Source organism: Planococcus citri, chromosome 2 (genome assembly GCF_950023065.1).
Source record: "Planococcus citri chromosome 2, ihPlaCitr1.1, whole genome shotgun sequence".
Classification (NCBI taxonomy): Eukaryota; Metazoa; Arthropoda; class Insecta; order Hemiptera; family Pseudococcidae; genus Planococcus; species Planococcus citri.
Window position 1 is genome coordinate 13,109,306 of NC_088678.1, and position 18,360 is coordinate 13,127,665.

The 18,360-nt window shown below is 32.7% G+C and overlaps 2 protein-coding genes across 3 annotated transcripts in view; one reads left to right on the top strand and one right to left on the bottom strand.

The window, feature by feature from the left end:
• Positions 1–4,137: 4,137 nt before the first annotated feature.
• LOC135834737 (mediator of RNA polymerase II transcription subunit 29-like) lies at positions 4,138–16,567 on the bottom strand. Its single transcript, XM_065348705.1, has 6 exons — positions 16,371–16,567; positions 10,705–10,856; positions 4,894–5,025; positions 4,737–4,798; positions 4,566–4,650; positions 4,138–4,484 (listed from the first exon to the last, which is right to left on the bottom strand). The coding sequence occupies exons 3-6, from the start codon at positions 4,987–4,989 to the stop codon at positions 4,272–4,274; spliced, it is 456 nt and encodes a 151-aa protein (XP_065204777.1). The 5' UTR covers positions 4,990–5,025; positions 10,705–10,856; positions 16,371–16,567; the 3' UTR covers positions 4,138–4,271.
• Positions 5,573–18,360, top strand: part of LOC135834735 (ATP-binding cassette sub-family G member 4-like) — a 49,682-nt gene continuing 36,894 nt past the window's right edge. Inside the window, exons 1-2 of one of the 2 annotated variants that reach the window (XM_065348703.1) lie at positions 5,573–5,909; positions 17,086–17,213. In XM_065348703.1, the coding sequence (XP_065204775.1) occupies positions 5,881–5,909; positions 17,086–17,213 (157 nt within the window). In that variant the 5' untranslated portion in view covers positions 5,573–5,880. Of the gene's footprint in view, positions 5,910–16,750; positions 17,214–18,360 lie in introns of those variants that run through there. The other variant, XM_065348702.1, reaches the window with a different exon arrangement.

Below are 18,360 nucleotides of genomic sequence, written 5' to 3' on the forward strand. Positions count from 1 at the left end.
TTATTTTTCACACTCTACAACTTTTGTTTCAAGCTTTTTTCAATATCCACAATTTTTGTGAAATTTTCAATAATTGGCTGCAAATTGGTGAACCAGTTTCAAAATCCAATCAGCAAAAATAGTTCAATTTCTCGCGCTCTACAATTTTTGTTTCAAATTTTTTTGTCAAAAACTGGTTGCTAAATGCTAACCAATGAACCGGTTTCAAAATGTGATTAGACAGAATTGTGTGATTTTTTACGCCCTGCAACTTTTGTTTGAAGCTTTGTTCTCTATCTTCAATTTTTAGGTGATTGTCAAAAACTGGTTGCTAAATGCAAACCAATGAACCGGTTTCAAAATATGATTACACAAAATTTTGCTATTTTTCACATTCTACAACTTTTGTTTCAAGCTTTTTTCAATATCCACACTTTTTGGGTAATTTTCAATAACTGGCTACAAATTAGTGAACCGGTTTCAAAATCCAATCAGCAAAAAATAGTTCAATTTTTCGCGCTCCACAATTTTCGTTTCAAGTTTTTTTCTTTATCTCCAATTTTATTTAGTTGATTGTCAAAAACTGGTTGCTAAATGCGAATCAATGAACCAGTTTCAAAATGTGATTAGACAGAATTGTGTGATTTTTCACGCCTCACAACTTTTGTTTTAAGCTTTTTTTCTCGATCTTCAATTTTTAGGTTATTTTTGATAACTGGTTGCAAATTAATGAACCGGTTTCAAGATCTGATTAGCGAAAATAGTTCAATTTTTCACACTCTACAACTCATGTTTCATTTTTTTTCTCTATCTTTAATTTTTAGGTGATTGTCAAAAACTGGTTGCGAAATGCGAACCACTGAACCGGTTTCAAAATGTGATTGAATAGAATTGTGTAATTTTTCACACTCTACAACTTTTGTGTCAAGCTTTTTTCTCTATGTACAATTTTTGGGTATTTTTTTCAATTGGTTGTAAATTAATGAACCGGTTTCAAAAAATTCATATCACGTTTTTGTCGCCTTAGTATGTAGAAACATTGCGCCAATAAAAACCAGTTTGAATTTCGTGACCAAACCGGTTTTACTATTTGTGGACACCCTGTGCATGGGCCTGAAATTTTCAAAGCAGCTTTTGAAAGCCCTTATTTTTCCCTACTCAACGGCGCTTCATTCATCTCGCTAACTCTTTCCACTTGGAAATAAAGCCACCAAGCACTACTTTTGTGTCTTACTGAATAAAAATCTATTTATCAAACTTACGTTTAACATTCAAAACATGTAGTAAAAAGTATAATGAACCCCGGAATATTTTGAATCTTTGATCTCCCAGTATAATTGAATTTATTTCCCCCGAATTTCAATCATTTTAGAGCCTTTGAGAACGAAACGTCACTCATTGATAAAATCAATACCGTCATTCGACTTCTGCTCCTAAAAATAAAAATAAAATCATGGAAAAGTTACCTATTACTTTTTTAAAAAAAATTCGAGGAGTTGTTTAAATATTATGTATTTTGTATATTAAACCAGCAAAAATTCGTGCGATTGGGCTTTGTACTTTTTCTGCAGTTTATTGTAATTTTTTCCCAAGTAAGTAGGTATACTTTGCTACGATTTCAATTTCCAATTTTAATTAAAACATTAAAATTCAATTTTTCATATTATTCTGGGTTTCTGAAAATATTTTTTCAAACTCATATCAAATTGAAATACGATATTCAAAGTTTTATGTTAATTTACTTCGTTCATTTCAGTATTCACCTCGCAATTATTGTTTTTCTGGTTCACCAGGAAATCAGGAACTCGCCATTTGCCATCACCACCCCCTTCCCCCAAAGTCATGTAAAAAATCGAATGAAAATCAAAACAATAATTTTAACTACATTTTAATCAATTTTTTTACACTTCATCCAAAATATCGAGAATGATTTTTACTTCTATTTGACGAAATATTCAAAATAAAAATTGAAAAAATTAAAATACATAATTATGTACTTAATTGAAAGAAATATCAATAAAATTATTTTAATGTTGTATTTCAAAAGAAATGAAAGTATATAGGTAAAATTTTTAAAACGATAAAGTTTTAAAGAATGTGAGACAATTTGAAAACATTTTTTAAAAACTAAAATAAGAACTTGATATCAGATGGAAAACTAAATTTCAATATTATGTATTTTCATTTAAAAATGGAAACAAAACAACAAAGTATTCTCGGAAAATACCTACTTATTTTGAAAAATACAAAAAAAATGAATTATTCAAGTATTTTGTATGTAGGAAAAAGCTGATGAACTTAAATTAAAAATTTAATATGTAGATTTGAACCCCTTTAAATTGAAATTGAGACGATTCCTCAGTTTGAATATCCAACCTTTTTTTCAAATTAATTTTCTTCAAATATTTAATTTATTTATTTTGAAGAAAATTGAATCTCTCCACTCTCATGGGAGAGATGTCCCACTCACCAGAAATTTTTTTGCATTGAACAGAGAAAAATCGAAACAGCGTCCAAAAGTACGTCTCAAGTCATTTTTGAAAATACAAATTTGATCCATTTGCCATGAAAAACTCGAATTTTGATCAGATTAAGGCAGAAAGTTGAAACTTAGCGAAAGCTACTCTCTATTTTTAACCACCCGAATTGATTGGTGGTGATATGGGCTGTTCAGCAGCGTCTAGAAAATTAAATATAGTTGATTTCATGCCGGGGGGGGGGGGGGTGATTGAGAAAAATTTGGAAGGCGATATTTTTTTTTCTTTTTAAGGTAGTGAAAAGTATTGATTTTTGGTCAATAAGTTCCTGTAGACAGCCTGTAAGAAAAATATACTTACAGTAAGATGCAAAAATTTCAAAAATAGTTGAAAATATTCAAATTTTTAAAAATGTATAAAAAAGGTTGTTAACTTGACGTTATATTGATTTCTCAAACTGGTTGGAATTTGGAAAGCCCATGAAACAGTATGTAATTCATCTTAAATGATTTTAAATGCTGAAAAATGTGTAAAATTTATTTAAAATCATTTCTAAAACTGTAGAACCAGAGAAATTCCTTAAATAATTGTGTTAAAATTTCGAAAAAATGTTGAAAAAAAATGTAAGTGATTTTGAAAAATGTATCAGTTAATGAATCAATATAAAATTATGGGGAAAAAATTGCAAAATAATACTAGAAAACGTTATTCGAAATGTTGAAAGGTGACTTGAAGCATCACGAAATTTACCTTAAATGATTTTGAAGGATAAAAAAGGTTTTTGAATTGATTGAAAATTATTTTTAAAGATGTAGATATAGTTGAGAAAACTTTCAAAAATTGGGCTTAAATACCATAAACAACTGAAAAAAATTACATAATTATTAATTATCATGTTGAATAATTTTGTTTTTATCTTGAGAATTTTTTTTTTCAAATTACATACGTTTTTTAATGTTGGTTGATTTGATGAAAACGAAAAGAGGCATCTTCTCTTTGAAAATGTTTCAAAAATTGTTTTTTTTTTCAAAGTCTCATTCGAAATCTGTAAATTTCAAGTCAGATCCCAGGTATTTTAATTTTCCTCCCTGAAAATTACTAAATGATTAACGAATGATCTAAAAAGTATGTACCTACATTGAATCCCAAAATATTTTGAATCATCGATCTGCCATTCTGATTGAATTTATTTGCTCCCAATTTCAATCAGATTCAGAGCCTCTGAGAAAATTGTAATATCATTTTTATTTTCTTCTTTACGTGAAGTAAAATTGTAGACTTGACAGTAGAGCTTCGGTGACAGAAACTAGAAAGTATTTTGTTCGGAATTTTCATTAATGTGGTTTCGCATGATCAACTCAAGTCATTTTCCAATGACAAAATATCAATTCTGAAGAATTTTATTCAAAAAATCAAAGACATTCAACACATTGCTAAACTTGAATTATTTTTTTGAACTTGAGCTCAAGTCCTCATAAATGCACTTCCCACAATACGTAATGTAAATTCAAAAACTCGAACAATCAGAAAGCGAACCATTAGTTTTATCAAATTTATTTTTGATCAAATTATTATTTATCATTTGCGAAGCTCTACAATTTTTTTGCAAGCTTATTTTCAATTTATTTCAAAAAAAAAAAATAAATAAAATAATTGAGGAATAACGATTTAGAATGCGCACTACATTTGATACTCGTATAATTATAAGTATGTACAAAAAAAAAATACAAAGAAACACCCTACAATACAAAAAAAATATCACAGAAATACGCCGAATATACACGACCGATTAATAATTATCTTCAATATTTCACCCTATTCATTAGGACCAATATTTTGAGAAGCATTCAAAAGCAAATCATGAACTTCTTTCAAATAAGAAATCTGAGATCGTACTGCAGTTAAATATTGCGGATACGCCAATGCGTTGTTTTCCTGAGGATGTGGTTCGAATCTATTAGGAGCCACCGGCAGGGGCAAATAACGTTGACTACTTGCACTTTGTTGATAGCATTCCATAGCTGTTTTCTGCAATCGAATACGATAGATTAGTCGTCAATTCTCTTATCAAATCTAAGTACATATAACTACTTGATCATTGAATTTTACCAAGTTGTCTTCAATTTGATCGCAAACAGCGAAGAATTCTTCGATAGATTTATCAAGACGAGGTATCTGAGCATCGTTCGCTTTCCTAAAATACATAAACTAAATGTTAGTATGCAATGATCGAAAAGTGAATTCAAATGGTACCGGAATACCGGTGTATAATCAACGTACAAAGATCCCGAATCAATCAAGTTGTTGGCATGAATCGTTTGAGCAGCTGTTCTCAGGGTACTCTGTAAAGTATCAACAAATCATTACCAAGTTTCAATTCATACTTAGTTGAGTAATTAGCGTTTAAAACTTTAAATTATGTACTAGAATTACTTACAGATAAAATATCTCTCAGTTGAGATGTGAGCATTTTTACTTTGGCTATGTTATCGACTCTCTCTTGCTGCTGCTGTTGAACCGGATTAGCTTGCATGATGATAATTTTTCAGCAGGGTTACTAAATGGAAACCTGCGAAGAGACAGTTGAATAATTGAAGATGTTAAATACAATATTAATCGAACTAATTACTCTAATTAGTTGAAATGAAATCACAAAACTTCGAGTTCGATCAAATTTTCTTGCTTTTTGTTGAAAAAAAAATCAAAAAATATTAAAATAATCAACAATAGAATTTTATTGATAAATTGTACTTTCAGGTCCAAGTCAGGAGTCAGTATTACTTTGTTCAATTTCTTCAAATTATCATTTTTTTAGGAAAAACAAATTAAAAATTAATGAATATAGATTTCGTACGTTAAAATACTAATGAATAACTCAAATAATACTCTAAATATTTAATTATCGCCATCAAACACCCATAATGAAAAAAACAATAAAAAAGTTCATCAAAGTGCAAATAAAAATCAACAGATAGCGTGCCATCGACGAATTTAGGAAACACTGCAGTGTTTCCAAATATTTCCCGGCTTCCCTCCTTCACCCCTTTCTCCCTCAAACACACAATTTTCTCAAAAGTAGGACGAATGAGCAAACGATCAACAAAACAATGGATTTTGAAGATAAAATTATTACTGTTTTGGTGGTTGTTGAGTGAAGTTGATTGTGTTAAACTTTGTGCTGGACTAATTGTGATTTTACTAATGAAAAACATTTTCGTAAATAGATAATTATATCGTGACTGTGGTGCATTTTCGTCTAATGTTTCCGCCGAATTGAATCTAATTTTTTGGACGAATAAGAACATTTTTTTCCTGCTACATGAGCTCGTTTACATTGGTTGAATTTGGGATAACTTGGAATTGAATATTAATGGTTAATTGCTGGGTGATTTCCCATTAACGTGAAGCAGTCTTATACCTAATCATGGATTCTTTTCTTTTGAATAACAATAAGTAAGTGTTTTACAGTTTCACTTTGTCAATAGAATATCTTCTTATCAATGTGTTTGTGATGACCATTCTGACTTCGATAGGTAGTTAAAAGTTACCTACTTAATCATTTGTGACACTGTATTGAGTATTTTTAAATTGGAATTAGGGTAAAGAAAGCTATTCATTGGTAGCTCATGAATGAATGTTTTATATATTGAGAAAAAACAACTGAATAGATGTGGCTCTGTGATAAGTACCAAGTGCCACTTGTTGGTTGTTGTTGTTGTTGTTGTTGTTGAAGATTCAGGTCATTAACCTATCTTGAACTATGCCACTCCAATTACCAATTATCGAATTGATAATTTTAATGACTGCAGAGTTATTAATGTTCCTAGTATTAGTCATGGACTTGCGATATTGATACGAAAAAAATCAACTTCGAAAACTTCTTCGAGCATCTACGATCACCAAAATTTCTTCAGCCAGCAGAAAGTAATTTCCAAATTGAAATTTCCACCTTGGATTTGATAATGAATGTGTTCTAAAATATTGTAACATGTGAAAGACGTGAACGAACATCGACAATATTCCTTCTACAGGGTGCCCAGAAATATTGTGAACCCCTAACAAAGTTTCCTGCTAAATATTTCGGTTGGTCACAGTGAATGATGATAACGATAGCACATGATTGGTTGTTAGACTGAGATGATAACATTCCACCAATCATATGCATCTATTTCACGTTGCCAACCTATATTTTTAATTTAAAAACTTTCTTAAGGGTTCACGATATTTCTGGGCACCCTGTAGTTGGCTGTATAATTTCTTCATGACATAATTTCTGGATTTTTTAATCGATACAGGAAAACAATTTCTACGAATTGTTCAATTCGGAAGCATATTCCTCACGTGATTTCAACTTCAAATCATCCATTTACACAACTTGATAACATTTTAGATTGTTTTAATATGTAGGTGTGGGATGAGAGATAATTTCATTTCGATTGCCCTTTGATTAGTGTTATAAAGGTCGATGTTGATATCCATTTGAAACTACACAGAAGATATTGTAACACAGCTCGTTTTTCGCATCGATTATAAACAAGAATACCTACGTTCTTAATCTGCAAAAAATATGAGGAAATTATTTTTCGCGAAAATTATATTGTTCGTTTTGAGTGGCGAATTTTAATCCCAATTCCTCCGTCAATCGAATCATCAGCTCTTTGAAGTAAATCATGCCGATATATATGTACAAAATCCATAACCATAAAACATTTTTTTAATAACCAATAGAGCGTATTTACTTTCGCTATGAGTAAAAAAGTGGACTCTGTAGTAGTCGTAGAAAGTATTACGTTGAGTTGTTGTAGAAGGCATTCGCATGTTTTATGTAACGATGGTTGATGTTGGATTTCGTAAGGTTCAAGACATGTAGTCGAAACCAGTTCCGTAATACTCTCTACACACTTGGCTGGAATAATTACAACATCTTTACGTATACATACTAAAAAATGCTGTGATAAGAATTCGTCGATGGTTACGAAGCGAATCATTTCTCGATTGGCGAACGAAAAATAAAATTTTCAGACACGAGAAAATACTTAGATGTACCTTGGAATATTTTGAAAAAGTCCTTTGGGATGAAGGGGAGCACCAATTTTCTTTTCTGATAATAAAACTCCTCTAAAGATCAGAATTATTTATTCAGGCTTCAAAATTTGAATTCAAAATCTGTATCGATATTCTAGAGTATTGATTGTTGAACATGAGAGCAATTTTGTGTACATATAGGTAGGTTAGGTATATTATTATACCTACCAATTTATTCTTGTTTGGTAATGGAAGGTAGGATAATGACTGTTGCTGACGTCAATCAACTGCCTCAATTTTCGCATTATCCAAGGTGCCAATTTTTAAAAGAAGTTTTCAGAGTTTTAATTGTAGAGTCAAACCGTATGGGAAAATTACCAGAAGGGTAAATTACAGGCATGAAATTCTGTCACTTCAAAAGTGACTTACTTTAGGAAATGATCAATATTCTTCGTAAAAATCCTTCAGAATCATCATAACATTAAAAAAAAATTAAAAATCAACTGTTCAACATTAAAAATGTAAGACGATGTGATTGGATAAAACCGATATTTTCTAAACCGTACAAAGGTAGATCGAAAGATCAGGCAACAATTTATCACATGTCAAAATTTCAAGTGCTAAAGTGCCTTTTTCGATTTTTGGTGAATTTTTGAAAATCAAATGTGGCCAAAAATGAGGAAAAAATCAACATTTTACCAAATTGATCAAAAAAGCTGAAATTTGGGATATACCCTATTTTCGACATGCCAAATCGATTGGAAACGATTTCAAACTGTTTTGAGCAGTTCTGGAGCCTCCAGCAGATTTTTGGAACTCGAAATTCCCACAAAATTTCATCAAATGGAGTTGGAAAGCCGAAATTTACTCTGCAAACTAATTTCAATACGTTTGTAAGTCAACTACAGGTGGATATCAAGTCGTTTTGGAGCCTCCAGCGACTTTTTGAAAATTACTGGAGCCTCCAGTAGATTTTTGAAACTCGAAATTCCCACAAAATTTCATCAAATAGAGTTGGAAAGGCGAAATTTACTCTGCAAACTAATTTCAATACGCTGGGAAGTCAATTACAGGTGGATTTCAAGTGATCGTTTTGGAGCCTCCAGCAGATTTTTGAAACTCGAAATTCTCACATAATTTTATCAAATGGAGTTGGATAGCTTAAATTTACTCTGCAAACTAATTTCAATACGCTACGAAGTCGACTGCAGGTGGATTTTAAGTCGTTTTGGAGCCTCCAGTGACTTTTTGAAAATTACTGGAGCCTCCAGTAGATTTTTGAAACTTGAAATTTCTCAAAATTTCATCAAATGGAGATGGAAAGCCGAAATTTATTTTGCAAACTAATTTCAATACGCTACGAAGTCGACTGCTGGTGGATTTCTAGTCGTTTTGGAGCCTCCAGCGACTTTTTGAAAGGTTGTACGGCGTTTTTTGGAAAATTGAAATTCAAAAAGTAGCTGGAAGCTTCAAAACCATTTGAAACCACCATGGAGTCGACTTCATGTCGTATTGAAATTAGTTTGCGAAGTAAATTTCAATTTTCCAACTCCATTTGATGGAATTTTGGTGGGAATTTCGAGTTTCAAAAATCTGCTGGGGGCTCCAGAACTACTGCTCAAAATGGGTAGAAACAGTTTCCAATCGATTTGACGTGTCGAAAATAGGGTATATCCCAAATTTCAGCTGTCTTGGTCAATTTGGTAAAATTTTAATTTTTTGCCTCATTTTTGGCCTAAACTTGATTTTTAAAAATTCACCAAAAATCGAGAAAGGCATTTGAGCATTTAAAATTTTGACAGGTGATGAATTTCTGCCTGATCTTTCGATCTACCTTTGTACGGTTTGAAAAATTTCGTGCAAGTCCTATGTTGGAACGCAAAATCTGCGATTTTGGCTGACCTGTCAATCAAAATGGCCGCCATATTGTAAGTAGGACCACTTTTTTTTGAGGATAAGGGCTAGAAATGTTCCTTAGGACTCTTCTTTTAAGAAAAAAAGATGTCCCGGAGGATCGACTTGTGGGGGGGGGGGGGTTCAATAGATCCTCATGCGGGCTCCCCGACTAACATAATATATACTTTGCTCACATTTCTGAAAATTTTGGTCACTTTTTTGCTATTTTTCAGTCATTAAAGTCACTAAAAAAAATTAAATAGTGGATTTCATGTCTGTAAATTATTTCATATTGGGTATTAATCGTGTGCCTTGATTTCCCTACTTGAAACCCAAATTTCCTCATTTTTTGAACTCGAGTTAAACTTTTTCCCAGTTCTCCTTCCGTACAGTGATGACTTTTGAAAATTGTCCAGCTCAAATTTGATTTTTGCTCCCATAGGGTTGATTCTGCACGTAGATTTTCCATATGAAGAAAACAGCCTTAGTATAAAATCACGTTTATCTCGACTAAAATATATAAAATCTTTTTTCATTGAAATCTGATGAATCACAATGACCGTCTGAGCTTTGATTGAGCAATAAAACAAGAAAGGTGACTTTATTATTGCGATATTAATTGACCGTATGCACGCGGTAAAAATAAAATGGTAGATATTCCTTTACAGGTTAATGTTTCCATTCACTTCAGCTCATTTCACTTAAACTGAATGTGTGCGAGTGCAATTTCTTTATCATGCTGATAAGACAGTGTATAAGGACAGAAAAAAACTCAAGCTGTGATCGTATTTTTCTGAGATTAATTTGCTTGTTTGGGAATGAGGAAGTATCGTGTATTACTCTTTTTTCCTCACGAATTTTTTCATCATCAAAGAATAGACTTCTTGTTTCGAAAATGACCATTGAAACTTTGAAAATTTCGGCAATTTGTTCAAAAATCTCACTTTTGGCATTTAAAATTTGTTTAATTCTTCCTATTACTTATTTAAAGGTCTCTGGACAATTTTGTCAGAATGAAACGTTACGTATCCCGATTAGAAGTTCTATTATGAGCACTCGTTTCAAATCACTCAAAAATGAACATTTAGATTTTATTGATTTAGAAAGTATTGATCTCTATTCCAAGTTCTCATTATTTGAGACCAGTTTTCTGATACTGAAGTTGAAAGTCCAATTGGAAAAATTCAAATTAATAAGACAGCCAAAAAATCAAAAAACTCTTGCAGTGAGAGGTTGCAGGGTCTTTAATTTTGAAATTTGTTTTTTTTTTTTTGAATTTAAAATATTAATTAGAAAATGTAACTATTGAAGCTTGGATATTACTCACTGTTCCTGATGATATGATTGTGATTGGATGCATCAAATATTCTACCGAGTCTTGATTTGAAGTTGGAGTCCGTGGGCAATTCTCTTTTCTGTTCCTTTTTAGAATTAAAGCTATAGCTCGACAGTATTGATGTTGATGCCATTTTTGTATGCCTGTAAGATAAACATCTTGCATTTAATGATATGTATGTATATGTAAGCTTACCACATAGCCAAGTGGCATTGTGGTAAGTGGAGGCAATTGAACCCCTGTAATTACCTATACCTATTATGAGGAAGAAAGAGTCAACTTTCTCTTTGCAAATTTTCAGTAATTTGTTAATCTTTTCAAAAAAAATTGCCTGTAGTTCCAGTTGGTATATTCCTATCTAACAATTATTTGGAATTTATCTCTCATTTCCAAGAGTAGACAACTTACCTATACTCATTTTGAACAACATTTTCAAATTTTAAGACTCTCGTCTATTCATAACGAGGAAATTTTTATAGGCCCAGTTGCCAAACTGGATGAAAAAATTGAATCCAAAGAAATCTAAAAAAAGACCACAATGTCATTGACCTGGCTGTTGTTTGAAACTTGAAACAAGAGATGATGAGATTATACAAGGTCGTTACCTGTGAATCTTGATGCGACTTTCAGACAGAAAATATAATCATTTTTGAGGCATAAGTCAGCCTATTATTCCTTATTTTGAGAGGGGGGAGGGATTGGATGCTGTTTTAAAATGAATTTTCATAGTACCTAACTGAAATTGTATGTAGATCAGGTGTTGAAAAAAAAATGTTTTGCTTGAACACTTTTTTATGGGGCTGGTATTTTGAATGAAAATGATTGGGGACTAAGGAGGTTTGGAATTGTTGAATATGAGGTATATATTATATTGTTCAAACTTTTTACCGAAAATTGAGAAATATTTATTTTTATTGCCTTTTGGAGGATGCTTTTTCAATTTGATGTAGGTACAAAGGTGATCTCTCTGATCTCAACTTTTTTTAAATTTTACGAGTTCTCGTTCATCAAATAAATTAGGTATGAAAATTTTATGTAATTAGAGATGATAAGAAATTTCCGATGGAAATTTTCTGGAAATTTTTCTGTAAATTTTCCGAAATTTGTACAGAAGATATCAAAGAACGGTGTGCAAATTCTAGCTGAATTTTTTCAATTCATTTCCCATCTTCCAAAATTGAAAAATTCATCAAAAAAGTCCAATTTTAAAAAGAAACTTCCCTCAAGCCTTCAAGCCACGTCCAGCCTTTATAACGGAGCCTCCTAAAATTGAAAAAAAATCAAGAAAAATGAATTAAATCAAAGTCGATCACCATTTTTTAAAATTTGTAATTCTGTGTCAAAATCTTCTTGAATAGCTCCATTTTCAAGAAACAAACGCCCTCGCTTCCCCACCCCCAAGTAACTAACCAAGTTGTTGAGAGGCTCTTTTAAAAAAATGAGAAAATCAAAACTTTGTAAGAAATTTAAACCTGTGAAAATCTGAAATTCTAAAGTACACCTTTGTCAAGAAAAACTCCCCCTTGGTCTTCTAAAAAATGCTGGTCCTTTTATTTTTCTATTTTCAAAGGCTTCAAAAACAATTTTGAAAATCAAAAAATGAATAAAAAATTGAACCATGTGAATTTTTTGAACATTTTTATTCCTGTCAAATCTATTTTGAATGACACTCTAAAGAATACTCATTCCCTCGCCCCTCCCTTAATGCTTTCAACAATATCCTTTATATAGCCCTCAAAAAGATTGAGAAAATCAAATCCTGTAAAAAAATTTAAGCCTGTGAAAAATCAATTCTGCGGAGTCTTAAAGGAACAACTTTAGTTTATTTTTGCCACATTTTCTTGGTATTGAATAGTAGAAAGATTAAATTTTTGATGACCTTGAAAAGTTTTACAAAAAATTACATTTTTCATGATGGAAAAAAATTACATTTTTCATAATAAACCTTGAAACTCAATTTTCAAATTTAAAGAAAAAATAAAAATCTCCACCATCAATCTTTTTATTTTTGACCAAAAAATTTTTCGATTTGAAAATGATGTCACTAACGCATTTGTAATTATCTCAACGTGTGCAAAAAACCATTTTTCATTTTTTTCTTAAAATTTTGGATTTTGGCTTCAAAAATTTTTGACATAAGTCTAGTATTATTCAAAATTTTTTGATTTTTACGTTGATATTACCTAGAGAAACTTTTCGTATCCCTAGATCGAAAATTTATTTTGGAAATTAGGATAGAAAAAATGCCCATTTTGAGCATTTCCTCAAATTTCAAAACGAAATTTTGAGTAAACCTCAATTTTTTTAAAAATCTGCTTAACAAAGTTATACTCATTTGTGAACACTTTTTAAAAATTTTCCATTTTTAGCAATAACCTACTGAAAAAATCCTGATTTTTTTTCATCAAAACTAACATCTTTTAAGGTGTGAAAGCCAGAAAAATCTCAATCATTTTTTTCACGAATAAAGAAAGATAAGAGTTGTTGTCCTAGTGTTAGCTCATGTGTTCATCATGGGTGAGAAGGAGGAGAGAGGAGAGCAAAATTGACATATGAATCGGTTTTACCCAAGTAGGAACCAACAAGGGTGCTGGAACTAGAAATTTTCAATTTTAAAAACGTGACACATTGACCTAAAACGCTGAAATTTGGAATATACCCTATTTTCGACCTGCCAAATCGATTGGAAACTGTTTCAAACCGTTTTGAGCAGTTCTGGAGCCTCCAGCAGATTTTTGAAACTCGAAATTTCCACAAAATTTAATCAAAATGGAGTTGGAAAGCCGAAAATCATTTAGTCCAGTAACTTTAGCAAAAAAATAGAGGCTATAGTGAATCTCTAGGTGGCAAGCTGATTTTTGGTATACTGGTCCATTTTGATGTCCTGAAAACGAATCCGAGGAGTCCCCTACTGTGCCGGGTGAGCTTTCCCCCAAATTGTGGATTTTAGCCCCCCAAAATAGGTTTTTGGTCAATATATCGAAAAATATCGGCTCTAGCGCAAAAATGATTGAAAAATGTTGTTCTACGTTAAATTTCCGATCTATTGATATATCAACTGTCTTTCTCCCCCCCAATGGGGGGTGGAACTACAACCATTCAAAAAAGGGGGGTTTCCTGAAAAATACATAAAGGATATAAGCGCCTGAGATGGGTGAAATGGTCCCCGAAAGCGTTCGAGTTGATATCAGCATGGAAGGTGGGTCCCATTGAGAAACTTCCGCTTGAAAAATTTCAGATCGGCACCACCTCCCCTTTTTGGGGAACCTCCCTTTTCTGTAATTTCAATACCAATTTTCTCAGCCCCATTTCAACCGATTTTGAAAATTTTTCAGTATGTTATGTATATCCTTAGTAGGTATCCCCACAAAAATTTTCAATCCCCTCCCCTCATATTTACCCCTCAAAATGGTGTGAAAATGTACCTTGGGGAGGGTTGGGGGTAAAATGGAAATTTCGGGGAAAACAACTAAGTATTAATGAGTAGGGTGTCGTTTTCTTATGATTCGATACCGCTGAGCACGAATATGACGTCAGATTTTTTGCTACACTCATCTAGCCCTCTCCACAGCACATAGTCCCCTCAATTTATACTATTTGAAATAAGTTGAAAAACGCTATTTTGAGGGGTAAATATGAGGGGAGGGGGTTGAAAATTTGTATGGGGATACCTACTAAGGATATACATAACATACTGAAAAATTTTCAAAATCGGTTGAAATGGGGCTGAGAAAAGTGCCATTGAAATTACAGAAAAGGGGGGTTCCCCAAAAAGGGGAGGTGGTGCCGATCTGAAATTTTTCACGCGGAAGTTTCTCAATGGGACCCACCTTCCATGCTGATATCAACTCGAACGCTTTCGGGGACCATTTCACCCCCCTCAGGCGCTTATATCCTTTATGTATTTTTCAGGAAACCCCCTTTTTTTGAATGGTTGTAGTTCCACCCCCCTGGGGAGAAAGACAGTTGATATATCAATAGATCGGAAATTTAACGTAGAACAACATTTTTCAATCATTTTTGCGCTAGAGTCGATATTTTTCGATATATTGGCCAAAAACCTATTTTGGGGGGCTAAAATCCACAATTTGGGGGAAAGCTCACCCGGCACAGTAGGGGACTCCTCGGATTCGTTTTCAGGACATCAAAATGGACCAGTATACCAAAAATCAGCTTGCCACCTAGAGATTCACTATTCAATGCTAAAGTTACTGGACTAATTCTGCAAACTAATTTTAATTCACTACGAAGTCGACTGCAGGTGAATTTCAAGTCGTTTTGGAGTATCCAGCGAATTTTTGAAGTTTACCGGAGTCTCCAGCAGATTTTTGAAACTTGAAATTTTCACAAAATTTTATTAAAGGGGTTAGCAAGCCGAAATATACTCTGCAAACCAATTTCAATACAATATGAAGTGTGGTTTTGAAGCTTCCAGCTACTTTTTGGAAATTTCAATGTTCCTAATTTGATGAAATTTTGTGGGAATTTGGTGTTTTAAAAATCTGCTGGAGGCTCCAGAACTGCTCAAAACGATTTGAAACAGTTTTCAATCGACTTGACAGGTCAATAATTGGGTATATCCCAAATTTCAGCTTTCCAGGCCAATTTGGTAAAATTTTGATTTTGGTAAAAATTTTTTTTTTGAAATTTCACCAAAAATCGAAACAAGTACCTTAGCACTTGAAATTTTGACAAGGGATACTTAAATTTGTGCCTGCTCTTTCGATTTACCTTTGTATGGTTTAAAAAATTTCGTGCAAGTCCTACGTTGGAACGCAATGCTGCCCCCCCCCCCCCCGACTATAAAAGAGAGTAGGAGCGAAAAAAAAAATCCATCAAGAATAAACGAGGTGCGCTCTAATGCACATGCACTGAAACTGATTGTAAACAAGGATCGCTAGTGTGAGCTACTATCAATGAGCGAGACTCTTTTTGAGACATCATTGAACCAAAATTCATGACCTATCCAAAGTGTTTTTCTCATCCATAAATTCCATCGACTAATGAGTGACCAGAAAAAAAACCTGACTATGGCACTCTAACGATCCTATAGGTCATCGCCCATTCCCATTACATTCTGAACGCGATATTTCATTCATATTCGCCATCTCTAAACTGCTGTGAGCTATCTAATAACTGCAATAAATACCTAAGCAATTTTCATCGAAAGAACTCTGCAATTTGCGATACGTTTTGGTTTGTAATGTAATCCTAATCAAATAAACACCATATAAAATCTGTGGTTAAGCGAAATTAGCAAATGACTGTGCGGAAATGCTTCCTAAATAGATTTCCATGTGCAAGGTTTTTGTCGAACCATTAATCATTAAGTACATATTCAGATTATAGAACCCGTATAGTTTCAAAAATTACTCGCGTTTTTTCGAATATCAAATAAAGGAACAAAATATTTCGTCGAATTTAATGCAATTTTAGTTCCTATAATATAAATATGCCTATAGGAAATTGAAAAATATTTCGTTACATTTGGCATAATAATCAAACCTGACCTTAAAAATTTAAATTTAAAACAAAAAAACTGTCACAAATTACCAACTACTTGAATGTTTATCATTATTGTTTCGTGTACCTTCATTAATGCTACGATGACGAAAGCAGGAAAGCATGTATTACGCGAATTCATTTATCTTACTTACCTTTCGACGAACTGAATTACAAATTGACGTTTTTTTCTCACTTTTGATACCTGGGCATAGTCCATTTTTGAAAAGCTCGAACACAACAATCTCGAATTCAAAACGCAACACGATCACTGTTCTATTGTAAGTTCGTTCGATTACTGGCAATTTTTTTGCTGCATTTGTTCGAAAATGTTGAATCGTCGGTGTCGTATTATACAGAAAATGTGCGAGTATAGGAAGACGCAAGGATAGCAGCTTCTTCGCGATTAATAATTTTTTCCCTATCGTTGTACATATCGTACATACTATACGAGGTTTTCCATAAGTAATAGTTGTTTTTTCGCGGTCATTTTTCAAGATCAACTCTACAAACGCTAGAATTTGCTACCTTCCTGGTTAGCTAGTAGCTCGTTGATTAGAAATCATTTAGTCTAGCTCCGACAGGCGAACGATTACCGTGATGTAGCGTTTAGTTTGTTTAATTTTCGTATTATTTATTTATTTATTTATTTGGTACACTACCGAAATTTTGAGTTTTTTTTATCTTTTAATTACGGAGTGATTATTACGGTTTCCTTGTACGGTTATTCATCCTTTCGAAGATCTAAGTTTCTTTTTTCGTACCCTATTTATGCACAAATCGAGTCAGAAAAATGGTCTTAGAAATGCAGAACAACGTTAATAAAGATACCTCGAGCGTCAACTTATTGTCGAATACCGTTGGTTCCAGGGGCAGTTCGGTCAAGATCACTATTACACCATGTCAACCGAAGACGTTGACCCATCTGCCAAAAAGGCCCCCGGTAGACATCGCCTTCTCGGATCTCAAATACACGGTCGCAGAAGGACGCAAAAAACGTAAGTTTGGAGTTTATTTTACATATATCATTATTTTTTTTTTTTAGATAATTAGAATAACATAGGTACTATAATATAGGAAACCTAATGTAGTTATAATTATCATTTCGACGAAGGTCGTTGACAAATCTCTTAACGCGCCAGATACATATTATTTAATAATGATGTCGAAGTTTCGAGATTCGGGAAGATGGTGTTATTTTCTTGTTTTGATAAATTGGTCAACTGCAGTGTACACACCACGAAGTGTATTCTCGCTCTGATTATTCTCACTGTGTGTGACATTATAACGTGTTAGGTTTTGTTATGACGTTATTCGATTGTTTGGAACGATAACAAATTAGGTTGTATAAATGTACATTATAAATTGACCACCGAAGAGAAATTACACGATGTAATATGTCTGGCTTTGATATACTGTAGGTACGATTCCTATACCTATAATACCTACCTATACCTATATAAATGTTCCAAGTGTGGTATTTTTTATTAATAACGACGTATAAAAGAGCAGCTGTGCGAATACTATATGATTAGGTATTTCCATGATTTAATCGATAAATTTCTCGAGGCTCATTTCGGGATCATAGGACAAGTTTAATCAATCTATAGGTAAATTTAACGGATGGGTATTTTCGAGTTGCGGAAATGAGAGAAGGTTATTATAAGATGAGACGTCAGCCTTTGACGAAATTTTTCCTTGTAATAATTTAAGTAGGTGGGATTAAAAGGTTGTGAATTTTTCATCAGAACGATGCTCGGTGCAAAGTATACACCTACAGTATGACACAAAAGTAAAGCTCGGTGGCTTTTATTTCTTGTAAGTGGAAATGAGAGCGACCTGAAAAATTTTAGGCCCATGGACAGGGTGTCCACAAATTGTAAAACCAGTTTGGTCAAAAAATTCAAACTGGTTTTTATTGGCGCAATGTATTCTACATACTAAGGCGACAAAAACGTGATATGAATTTTTGAAACCGGTTCATTAATTTGCAACCAGTTAACAAAAAATACCCAAAAATTGTAGATAGAGAAATAAGCTTGCAACAAAAGTTGTAAAGTGTGAAAAATAGCACAATTCTGTGTAATCACATTTTGAAACCGATTCATTGGTTCGCATTTAGCAACTGGTTTTTGACAATCAACT

Bases quoted from the DNA above. Each gene is read 5' to 3' on its own strand.
- LOC135834737 (XM_065348705.1), bottom strand. From the start codon at position 4,989: ATGCAAGCTAATCCGGTTCAACAGCAGCAGCAAGAGAGAGTCGATAAC. The intron at 4,799-4,893 runs GTAAGTAATTCT...GATACTTTACAG, and splicing joins AACTGAGAGATATTTTATCT to AGTACCCTGAGAACAGCTGC. The intron at 4,485-4,565 runs GTAAAATTCAAT...ATTCGATTGCAG, and splicing joins ATCAAATTGAAGACAACTTG to AAAACAGCTATGGAATGCTA.